This window comes from Artemia sp. Qi Xiang Cuo, chromosome 8, assembly GCF_049724085.1.
Source record: "Artemia sp. Qi Xiang Cuo chromosome 8, ASM4972408v1, whole genome shotgun sequence".
NCBI classification, from domain to species: Eukaryota; Metazoa; Arthropoda; class Branchiopoda; order Anostraca; family Artemiidae; genus Artemia; species Artemia sp. Qi Xiang Cuo.
In genome coordinates, this window is record NC_142801.1 from 55267170 (window position 1) to 55279488 (window position 12319).

General features: G+C 33.2%; 1 protein-coding gene across 2 annotated transcripts in view; it reads right to left on the reverse strand.

Moving 5' to 3' along the window:
• LOC148949580 (neprilysin-4-like) overlaps positions 1-12319 on the reverse strand; it is a 122570-nt gene that overhangs the window by 80303 nt on the left and 29948 nt on the right. For both annotated transcript variants that reach the window (XM_089093611.1, XM_089093610.1), the window contains exon 3: positions 3670-3795. In XM_089093611.1, the coding sequence (XP_088949737.1) occupies positions 3670-3795 (126 nt within the window). The remainder of the gene's footprint in view (positions 1-3669; positions 3796-12319) is intronic.

Below are 12319 nucleotides of genomic sequence, written 5' to 3' on the forward strand. Positions count from 1 at the left end.
CAATAGCGCAAACTGGCACACGTGTGTACAGAAAAACCTCAACACCAACTATCGTTTATTGTTTCTTGAAATGTTTTCGGGGTAACAATAAGGCGAAATTAGTGTAGTAAGTACAATTCGCGAAATTATTGTAGGAATAAGTGTCTGATCTCAGTTTCGGTAAAAAAATAAAATGAAAATAAAACTATAATGCTTAAAAAAAGCTAAGAAACGCCAGACACTAGATGGCATTGGAAAATTTTTAAGACGCTAGCCCCAGTTTCTACTCTTACAATTTGCATATACTTTTTGGTTAAACTTGGAATAAATTGAAACAAAAATTGTTTAGTATGATTCTGTAGAGAAAATTAAGCTTATCGATACATCAAAAGCAAGTTTTACAGCTCCCTGCGTCCTAGAGTTTGGATCAATTTAACAATAACGAAGTTTGTCATGTGAAATCGAAGTTGAAACATAAAAAAAAAAAAAAATTTTTTCACAGACTATGCAACATGCATCTTTAAATTACTCCAACCATGATAGGGGGGGGGGGTTGAAAAGCAATAAAGCCTACAAACATAAATGTTTTACATGGGGTTATTAGGGCCGTAAAAAAATAAAGAAGATTTCGGCACTATATATCCTCTCTTGATCTCTTAATAACCATTTAAAAAAAAAGTTCTTCTTTTTCAGTTTAAACCCTCTTTTGTTTGATTAATTACAATAATAATCGTTGAAACTACATGCAATAATGTCGGGGCTTTCTACACTGAAGCCCTGAACTCTTTTTGGATAAAAAATTGTATAAGAAACAAATTATTTTAAAACTAACTACGTCCCACTGATTTCGTCAACTAATTTCAATAAACTGTCTCTATTTTTGGCGTGTTAGATATTAGCGTGCAAGGTTTTAAAGAATACTGATCAAACGGTTCGTGGTAACGAACTGTAAGTAAGGAGCGACCCGGCTCAATAGTAACCAAAACTCCAAAAAACGGAATCCAGATGCCAATAGATATGTCAAATAAATCAGATTTTTATGCTGATTTCAAATATATAAGTTTCATCAATTTTAGTTTTACCCATTAAAAGTTATGCGCCTGAGAAAATTTACCTAATTTTAAAAAAAAGGGGAAAACACCCCCCCCCCCCTAAAAGTCATAGAACTTTCATGAAAAGTGGAATTTTGTATTTTTTGTCAGAAGAAAGATGACGGATGCGTGTTTATTTTTATTTTTTTTTATTTCCCCAGGGATGATCGTATCGATCCAGTAGTCCTAGAATATCGTAAGAGGGCTCATTTGAACGGAAATTAAAAGTTCTAGTGCCCTTTTTAAGTGACCAAAAAATTGAAGGGCAGCTTGGCCCCCTTCAACTATCATTTTTTTCCCGGAGTCACCCAATTGAAATTTTGAGATAGCCATTTTGTTCAGCATAGTCGAAAAATCTAATAACTATGTCTTTTATGATGATTAATCCCCCACAGTTCCCCGGGGAAGGGCTGCAAGTTGTGAACTTTGCCCGTTGTTTACATATAGTATTGGTTATTGGGAAGTATACAGACATTTCCAGGAATGATTTTTTTCTGGTGGGGGGGGGGGGGCTGGAGGAGGGGGTTACTGGGGAGAATCTTTCCGTGGAGGATGTTTCCTTGGGGTAAGGGACATTTCTATGAAGGGGGCGCCGGATTTCCCAGCATTATTTAAAAAACAATCAGAAATTAAATTAAAAAAAACAACAAGTTTTTTTCAACTGAAAGTAAGGAGCAACATTAAAACTTAAAACGAGCAGAAATGATTACGTATATGAGGGGGTTCGCCCCCAAGTACCTCGATCTTACGCTACAGTTTTTTTTTGTGCTTTCAAAAGAGCTATCTATTCTAATTAAACGGCCTTTGTGATTCAGGGGTTAGTGATTTAAACAAAATTTTAACTTTAGCGCATTGAGCGGAGTATTGAATAAAGGGAGAACCCCCTTCATATACGTAAAAACATAAACGTAATAAAAAAAACCATAAAAAAAAGCGATACGGCTCAATAGTAATCGAAACTTTAAAAAACGGAATTTTCATGTCAATAGATATAGAATGGGCTTATAATGCTGATTCTAAAAATATAAATTTTATTAAGTTTATTGTTACTCATCAAAGGCTACGAGCCTGAGAAAATTTACCTGATTTTGGAAAGAGGGGGAAACATCCCCTACAAGTGAAAGAATTTTAATAAAAATCACACCGTCAGATTCTGCGTATCTGAAAACCCTATTATATAGGTTTCAAGCTCATATCTGCAAAAATGTGCAACTTTGTATTTTGTACCGACCCAGTGGTCCTACAACATCAAGAGAGAGCTCATTTGAACGGAAATTAAATGTTATAGTGCCCTTTTCAGTGACCAAAAATGCTGGAGGGTAACTTGGCCCCCTCCCACGCCCCCTTTTTCCCAATTTCGTCTGTATCACAAGGAAACAAGTTTTTTTGTACTTTCATCAGAGATATTTATTCTAATTAACGGCCTTTGTGATTAATGAGTCATTCTTAAAGAACTGGAACACGATTTGAACTTAACGTAAAGAGCGAGGTATTAACTAGGGGGCGAACCCCATAATATACGTAATAAAAATATACGAATATAGAAGTTCGTTACGTAAGTTAATTTGTAAATTACGTCAGAAACAAATTTAGAGAAAGCCATTTAGCAAAAGAAAAGTAAAATTAATATGCAATTTTTTTTTACTTATTCAATGACGGTGAGCCAAAATAAAAGCTGCATTAACTAAAAAACGATCAGAAATTAAATAAAAAAGCAAGTTTTTTAAACTGAAAGTAAGGAGCGACATTAAAACTTATAACAAACAGAAATTATTCCGTATATGAACGGGGTTATCCCCTCCTCAACGCTTCGCTCTTTACGCTAAATTTTTTTATTTTTTAAAAAAATAAAGTTGTGGGAAACTCGAACTTTAGCGTAAAGAGCGAGGCGTTGAGGAGGGGACAACCCCTTTCATATACGGAATAATTTCTGTTCGTTTTAAGTTTTAATGTCGCTCCTTCCTTTCAGTTTAAAAAACTTGTTTCTTTTATCTAATTATTTTAAAAATCCATTCGTTTGCAAAATAAAGGAAACGGTGGAATTAATAGATTGTTATTACGTCGCAAAGGCAATTATTTGATTTTGACGCTTAAAACCAAAAACGAAAAAAAAAACTATCCACTGGTAGCCAGGATTTACTTTTCAAGTCTATAATTATAATTCTATAATATAGAATTCTATATTTTAATATAGAATTCGAAAAATTAATGTTTCCAGAATATTATGACACATTTGCATCTTGAAAGAATCCATACCATTAAAGAGCTCGAAAGTATCAAGGTTTAAAAACCAAACTGAGACAACCTTAAGCATCAACAACTTTTGTGACTTGACCGTGTCCTGTGTATGAGCCAGTTACGATCTATGTAAACATCTACCGATGGTAGCGTGCATCCTTCTCGCCTTAGAGGTAAAAACAACCAGGGTATATTTAAAAGACATCAATACCCCGACGAAGAAAGAAGTTGCTGGAGAACTTTCAAAACTTAACATAAGTCACACAAATAGCCCAGGGTTAATTTTTGTAGTACACACTTTCGCAATTCTAAGTCCTGAGACAGCATCCCAAGTCCTCAGCGATAGATAAAAAAAAATTACCTCTGGCATTCCTTATATCTTCATTAGATAAAGCTCTGTCGATCCATGAAAGCTGCTGGTGCCCCCTTAAGGTGTCATTTTGAGCATCTGTGAGTGGTTCTGATGCTGGAAGTGATGCAGTTCTAACTGTAAAATACATAGATAGTTCACTGAATAGGAAAGATACATATTAAAAAAAAAAAAAAAATCAATTAATGAAAATAAATCGTCTTGCGAAACACCAAAGAGCGTATCGCTCATTTTAAACCGGTTTTAAAATGATTTTGAGCTCTTCTGGCCAAGAAAAACAAAGAAAAAAAAAAAAAAAAAACCTAATATAAACTCCTGATATAAACTTATGCCCTAGTTAACATTATAAAACGAAGTTGAGCCACATAGCATAGTTTAGAAAATTTTTATTCATATAAAATAAAAACAAAAAATATTAGAAAAATGATAAAAACCTTATATTCTCTCCATCCTAAAATTATGAAAATTTAATGTAACCCTCTCAGAGATTACAGGATTTTCGTTCGGAGGGTGGGTATACAAAGAAAATTTAAATGCCACATTAAAAATTTGTTTATAAACATTTTTGTTACGTTTCACAAGTTAAACATGCATTCGTCGGGGGGGGGGGGGGGCAAAAACTTGAAGACCTTGGTTTTGGTTTGTCCATTATTTATTGAATTTAGGCATCACCCTACGATCTCTTACCCTCGTCTCCCAAGCTTTTCCCAAAATTTTGTGGGTGCTCTATTTTGACTAAATGGCGCTTAAAAATGTCTTTTGAATTACCTCGTTACTTAACCGTGAATAGAATATAAGTACCATAGCGGCTTCTAACTCAAAGAAGCTAGATTGACCGAAGACAAAACATAACAAGTCCCTCCTTTCCAACATAAAACTGGTCCCCTCTAAAGTTTCACTCCCGGAAAGTTTCAAGGTGACCCCAACCCTGTTTACAAGACGGCATGCTATTCTGATAAGTTGACATCGCATAGTGTCTTTTAATTTACCTCACTTTTTAACCGTGCAGAGACGCGAGTCCCATACAAGCTTATTGTACAAAAACGTTTTGACGATCGAGTACAAAAACTCGTTAGCTTTTCCCTCCTCCCAGACAGAAATTGAAGTCCTCTTGCCCCTTCCCCATGCTATCTGAAAGTTTCAACTTTATCCCTAAGCCGTTTCCTAGATTTTCCAGATATGCTATTCCAACGGTATAGAGATCCAGATAGGGTCATTGTTTTTTTCACCATTGACAAAATGTAAGTACTGGTTTTATTGTTTCTCTTGAAATGGGGCCCTCTTTGCCCAGGGACATGATGATAGTTTTGAGCTGAGCAGAAAGAACAAACTTTTTACCTTTTTGGGCACTATTCTTAGGAGAAGCAAGCCTTTAATTAAAATTGTTCTTGTATTAAGCCTCTCTTAACCGGGGGATTTTCGAATGCAAGTTTTAAACTGATTAGGGACAACAAGGTTTTTGGCACATTCATGGGCCCCGTAAAACCACCCCGGCCCCTCAACAGAATAGTTGGCTCTCTTAGTGCAGGTAGCGACCCTTGAAAGTTTCAAGCCAATCAGACCCTTTTTTTTACCATAGTTTTTTCTTTTACATTAGGGTTTACTTGGCCAGGGACATACAGTCTTAAGTTTCAAGCCGTTCAGAAAAAAAATCTATCGGACCTTTTTAGGACCCCATTTTCAAGAGAACCAATTTTTTTTTTACTTTTTTTTTCTAGGCATTAAACTCTATCAGCCAAAATCTGTTAGATGTAGGTTTCAAGCCAAATGAAAAAAAAAATCTGACCTTAGTTTGCGGGTCCGTGTCCCAGCCCTATTTCTTGTGGATGAGAGTCCTTTTAGCCCAGGAACTTAAAGGTGTAAGTTTTGAGTTGATCAGAGAAAAAGCTATTTGTCCCTTTTTCGGGAAACCAGAACGTTTTTTTTTTTGTTTTTTTCTTGTATATTTTGGTTCTATTTACCCATCGGAAAAAGGCTTTTGGCTCTGTTTTGGTCTCATGTTTAGGAGGAACGGGCCCCTTGTCAATTTTTTTTTTGTGGACTAGGATTCTCATAGCCGAAAGATTTATGGTTGCAAGTTTTGACCTAATCAGGGAAATAGGGATATCGGCCTATTGTCAAATCTTCTATTACCCTCCTGCTTTTCCCTAATAAATGTTTCTTTTGGCCCAAAGAGTTTTGAGCCTATCGGAAACCAAAGACCCAAAACGCTCTTCTCATTCCAATATAAAACCTATCTGGAAATAATTGGCAAACACCGTAATTTATATTCGTTCTCCCAAGGCCTTGAGGGTTATGTAATCACCAGAGGCATATTTAATGATCCATGTGATACTACGACGGATTCAAAAGTGGCAACTAAGATCACAACCAGGAATGAGGATCAACGGCACACTCACGATGAGGGGATCAACCATGAAAAGTGGGCTTTCAAACTTGAAAGCCCACTCTGGGTGTGGCCTCAGTGGCAGCAAGTCAAATGAATTTAGTGGGATACATAGAAATCAACAGTTTATTGAGTTTAATTGCACATGCTGCAAATTGAAATTGCTCAAGGCTGGCTTTGATTTTGCATGACCAATATGTAGGCCTACCTCTTTTCAATGAAATTGCTTATGAAGATTCTCCGCGGCTATAAAAAAAAGTAAACATGTAATCAATGATACGGCTCAATGTTGATTAATATAAACATAGTTCCTTTGAGATTTTTGTTGATGTTTCATTGGGTGTCAAGTGCTATAAATCAATCCAAAATTGAACGGAATAAATGTCACTTCTTTTTTTCTTTTTTAGAAACATTGGAAGCTAAAATATAAACATTGACAATTCTGCTTTGTATTTTTCAATCAAAAAGCCAACATTGAGATCAACGTTGGCAAAACTTGGACATCTAATGAAAAATGGGTCCATTAGGCGTCAGTCAGATTGTCATGTGGAGTAAGTAAATTTATACAAAACAAAAAGGATCACGACAACCAACTATTTTCTTTGGGAATCAACAACTTGTTGATGTTCTATGTTTTTTACAGACAAAAGTGCTGTCTAACTTAAATTGTTAGCTTCGTTTGTTTGTTTTCACGGTTCAACATGGCAACACTGGCTTAAATGTGGGACTACCATAAACAATTCATGATTTTGATAGAACCAAAGAAAACTTTAGTTGCTATTTTCAGGTATGAATATATCTTAGATGGGGTTCATGGGGGCCAAACAATGTTTTTATTTTGATGTCCTTGGTATTTCAGCGTAATTACAGTAGAAAGGCCTCAGGAGGTCCCACCGGGAGTCCAAATATGGGCATAGAGTCCCTAGGGAGAACACGTGGTTAATGGGGTCAATGACCTAAAGTCAGTCATTAATCAAATTGTTTCGGGCAAAGTTTAATAATGTCTGCCAGGTACTGTCAATCATTAATCAAATTGTTTCCAGGCGAAGTTTAATAATGTCTGACAGGTGATGTCAAGAATGATTGATATGTCACGAAAGGGGAATTAATTTGTTGTTTCTAAGGGGAATTATTGATTCAAGAAAGGGGAATTAATTTGTTGTTTCTAAGGAGAATTATTCATTCACGAAAGGGGAATTCATTGTTGTTTCTAAGGGGAATTATTGATTCATGAAAGGGGAATTAATTTGATGTTTCTAAGGGGAAGGTGGGGAAGAGATATATTGATTGCGTAATCGAAGGGAGAGAATTCCCGAGAAATTGATTACATAATCGGTAGAACCCTATAAGGAGCTCGTGACGGGAATCCATTTATGGGCATAGAATGATGTAATCAACTAGGACAAATGGATTTCTGTGAATTGATTACATAATCGGTAGAACCCTATCAGAAGGTCATGACGGGAATCCATTTATCGGCATAGAATGACGTAATCAACTAGGACAAATGGATTTCTGAGAAATTGATTACATAATCGGTAAAACCCTATCAGAAGGTCATGACCGGAATTCATTTCTGGGCATAGAATGACGTAATCGACTAAGACAATTGGATTTCTAAGAAATTGATTACAAAATCGGTAGAACCCTATCAGGAGGTCCTGACGGGAATCCATTTATGGGCATAGAATGACGTAATCAACTAGGACAAATGGATTTCTGAGAAATTGATTACATAATCGGTAGAACCCTATCTGAAGGTCATGACGGGAATTCATTTCTGGGCATAGAATGACGTAATCGACTAAGACAAGCAAGTTACTTTCTTAACGTCCCTCCTAAACCCATTTTCCAACTTGAAGTACTTATCTTTTTCACCCACAACTATACTTTACAGCTTTTTGGATACTTCAACATCAAGAAATACTTTTCAAAGACCATTTCAGAGCAAGTTACATCCTCAATTTTCCTCCTAAACCCATTTTCCAACTTGAAGTACCTATGTTTTTCACCCAGAACTATACTTTACAGCTTTTTCGATTATTAAACGAACGTAAATACCTTTTCAAAGAAAATGTCATATCAAGTTACTTTCTTAATGTCCATCATAAACACATATAAAAACAAGAAGGACTTGTATTTTTAACACACAGCAAAACTTTACAGCATTTTGTATAACTCACCATCAAGAAATACTTTTCAAATACCATGTCAGATCAAGTTACTTTATTAATGTCCCTCCTAAACCCATATTCCATCTTGAAGTACATATATTTTTCACTCACAACTATACTTTACAGCTTTTTGAGTGTCTCAACACCAAGAAATACTTTTTAAAGACCATTTCAGAGCAAGTTACTTCCTTAATGTCCCTCCTAAACCCATTTTCCAACGTGAAGTACTTATCTTTTTCAACCACAGCCATACTGTACTGCTATTTGGATACATCAAACCCAAGAAATACATTTCAATGACTATTTCAGAGCAAGTTACTTTCTTAATGTCCCTCCTAAACCCATTTTCCAACTTGAAGTACTTATCTTTTTCTCTCACAACTATACTTTACAGCTTTTTGGATACCTCAACACCAAGAAATACTTTTCAAAGACCATTTCAGAGCAAGTTACTTTCTTAATGTCCCTCCTAATCCCATTTTCCAACTTGAAGTACATATCTTTTTCACCCAAAACTATACTTTACAGCTTTTTGGATACCTCAACACCAAGAAATACTTTTCAAAGACCATTTCAGAGCAAAGTACTTATCTTTTTCACCCAGAACAATACTTTACGGCTCTTTGGATACTTCAACACCAAGAAATACTTTTCAAAGACCATTTCAGAGCAAGTTACTTTCTTAATGTCCCTCCTAAACCCATTTTCCAACTTGAAGTACTTATCTTTTTTACCCACAACTATACTTTACAGCTTTTTGAATGCTCCAACACCAAGCAATACTTTTCAAAGGCATTTCAGAACAATTTTTTTTCTTAATGTGCTTCTTAAACCAATTTTACAAATTCTAAATTTTTCCATAGTAGATAGAAAAAGCTATATCATAGCTGTGAATATTTTCTCGAAAGATAAGCAGTTCCATTTCAATTTTAAATTTTCTCAATGAAGTGAAGAAAAGTTCAAGTTCTCTTCTGAATTTTCTCAATGAAAAAGAAATTAGTTTTTATTCAATTCTATTTTTCCAAATAATATAAAAATTTTCCACTTTAGTTCAGATTTTTCTCCAAGGGATGAAAAATTTAAAATACTGTTCCAAATTTTCTCAACGTATTGAAGAAAAGTTCAAGTTCTCTTCTGAACTTTACCAAAGAACACACTTCAATTCTAATTTCTCCAGAGAAAACAAAAATCTTCCACTTCAGTTCTTTATTTCACAAAGACATAAAGAAATTTAAAGTTCAATTCTAATTTTTCGGTGGAAGATAGAAAAAGTAATACCATACTTGTGAATATTTTCACGGAAGATAAAAAGTTCTAGTTCAATTTAAAATTTTCTCAACGAAGTCAAGGAAAGTTCAAGTTCTCTTCTGAATTTTCTCAAAGAAAAAGAAATTAGTCATTGATCATTTCTATTTTTCCAAATAATATAAAAATTTTCAACTTTAGTTCAGATCTGTCTCGAAAAGATGAAAAATTTAAAATACTGTTCCAAATTTTTCACAGAATATAAAAAAGTTCAAGTTCTCTTCGGAATTTTACCAAAGAACACAATTCAATTCTAATTTCTCCAGAGAAAACAAAAATCTTCCACTTCAGTTCTTTATTTCACAAAGACAAAGAAATTTTAAGTTCAATTATAAATTTTTAGGTGGAAGATAGAAAAAGTAATACCATACTTTTGAATATTTTCAAGTAAAATAAACATTTCTAGTTCATTTTAAAATGTTATAAAAGAAGTGAAGAAAAGTTAATGTTCTCTTATGAAATTTACCGAATAACACACTTCAATTCTAATTTCTCCGGAGAAAACAAAAATCGTCCACTTCAGTTCTTTATTTCACAAAGACATAAAGAAATTTTAAGTTCAATTCTAATTTTTCGGTGGAAGATAGAAAAAGTAATACCATACTTGTGAATATTTTCACGGAAGATAAAAAGTTCCGGTTCAATTTTAAATTTTCTCAACGAAGTGAAGAATAGTTCAAGTTCTCTTCTGAACTTTACCAAAGAACACACTTCAATTCTAATTTCTCCAGAGAAAACAAAAATCTTCCACTCCAGTTCTTTATTTCACAAAGACATAAAGAAATTTAAAGTTCAATTCTAATTTTTCGGCGGAAGATAGAAAAAGTAATACCATACTTGTGATTATTTTCACGGAAGATAAAAAGTTCTAGTTCACTTTAAAATTTTCTCAATGAAGTGAAGAAAAGTTCATGTTCTCTACTGAATTTTACCAAAGAACACAATTCAATTCTAATTTCTACAGAGAAAATAAAAATCTTCCACTTAAGTTCTTTATTTCACAAAGACATAAAGAAATTTAAAGTTCAATTCTAAATTTTCACGGAAGATAAAAAGTTCTAGTTCAATTTAAAATTTTCTCAACGAAGTCAAGAAAGTTCAAGTTCTCTTCTGAATTTTCTCAATGAAAAAGAAATTAGTCATTGATCATTTCTATTTTTCCAAATAATATAAAAAATTTCCACTTTAGTTCAGATCTGTCTCGAAGAGATGAAAAATTTAAAATACTGTTCCAAATTTTTCACAGAAGATAAAAAAGTTAAAGTTCTCTTCGGAATATTATCAAAGAACACAATTCAATTCTAATTTCTCCAGAGAAAACAAAAATCTTCCACTTCAGTTCCTTATTTCACAAAGACATAAAGAAATTTAAAGTTCAATTCTAATTTTTCGGTGGAAGATAGAAAAAGTAATACCATACTTGTGAATATTTTCACGGAAGGTAAAAAGTTCTAGTTCAATTTTAAATTTTCTCAACGACGTTAACAAAAGTTCAAGTTCTCTTCTGAACTTTACCAAAGAACACACTTCAATTCTAATTTCTCCAGAGAAAACAAAAATCTTCCACTTCAGTTCTTTATTTCACAAAGACATAAAGAAATTTAAAGTTCAATTCTAATTTTTCGGTGGAAGATAAAAAAAGCAATACCATACTTGTGAATATTTTCACGGAAGATAAAAAGTTCTAGTTCAGTTGAAAATTTTCTCAACGAAGTCAAGGAAAGTTCAAGTTCTCTTCTGAATTTTGTCAATGAAAAAGAAATTAGTCATTGATCATTTCTATTTTTCCAAATAATATAAAAATTTTCCACTTTAGTTCAGATCTGTCTCGAAGAGATGTAAAATTTAAAATACTGTTCCAAATTTATCACAGACGATAAAAAAGTTCAAGTTCTCGTCGGAATTCTACCAAAGAAAATAATTCAATCCTAATTTCTTAGGAGAAAACAAAATTTCTACACTACAGTTATTCATTTCACATAGACATAAAGTAATTTAGAGTTCAATACTAAATTTTTTAGAGAGACGTAGATAAAGTAATAACACACTTGTGAATATTTTCCCGGAAGATAAAACGTTCTAGTTCAATTAAAAATTTTCTCAACGAAGTGAAGAAAAGTTCAAGTTCTCTACTGAATTTTACCAAAGAACACACTTCAATTCTAATTTCTCCAGAGAAAACAAAAATCTTCCACTTCAGTTCTTTATTTCACAAAGACATAAAGAAATTTAAAGTTCAATTCTAATTTTTCGGTGGAAGATAGAAAAAGTAATACCATACTTGTGAATATTTTCACGGAAGATAAAAAGTTCTAGTTCAATTTAAAATTTTCTCAACGGAGTCAAGGAAAGATCAAGTTCTCTTCTGAACTTTACCAAAGAACACACTTCAATTCCAATTTCTAAAGAGAAAACAGAAATCTTCTACTTCAGTTCTTTATTTCACAAAGACATAAAGAAATTTAAAGTTCAATTCTAAATTTTTCGGTGGGAGATAGAAAAATTAATACCATACTTATTATTATTTTCACGGAAGATAAAAAGTTCTTGTTCAATTTAAAATTTTCTCAATGAAGTGAAGAAAAGTTCATGTTCTCTACTGAATTTTACCAAAGAACACAATTCAATTCTAATTTCTACAGAGAAAATAAAAATCTTCCACTTAAGTTCTTTATTTCACAAAGACATAAAGAAATTTGAAGTTCATGTCCAATTTTTTTTAGTGAAGATAGAAAAAATAATACCATAGTTGTGATTATTTTTCCCGAAGATAAAA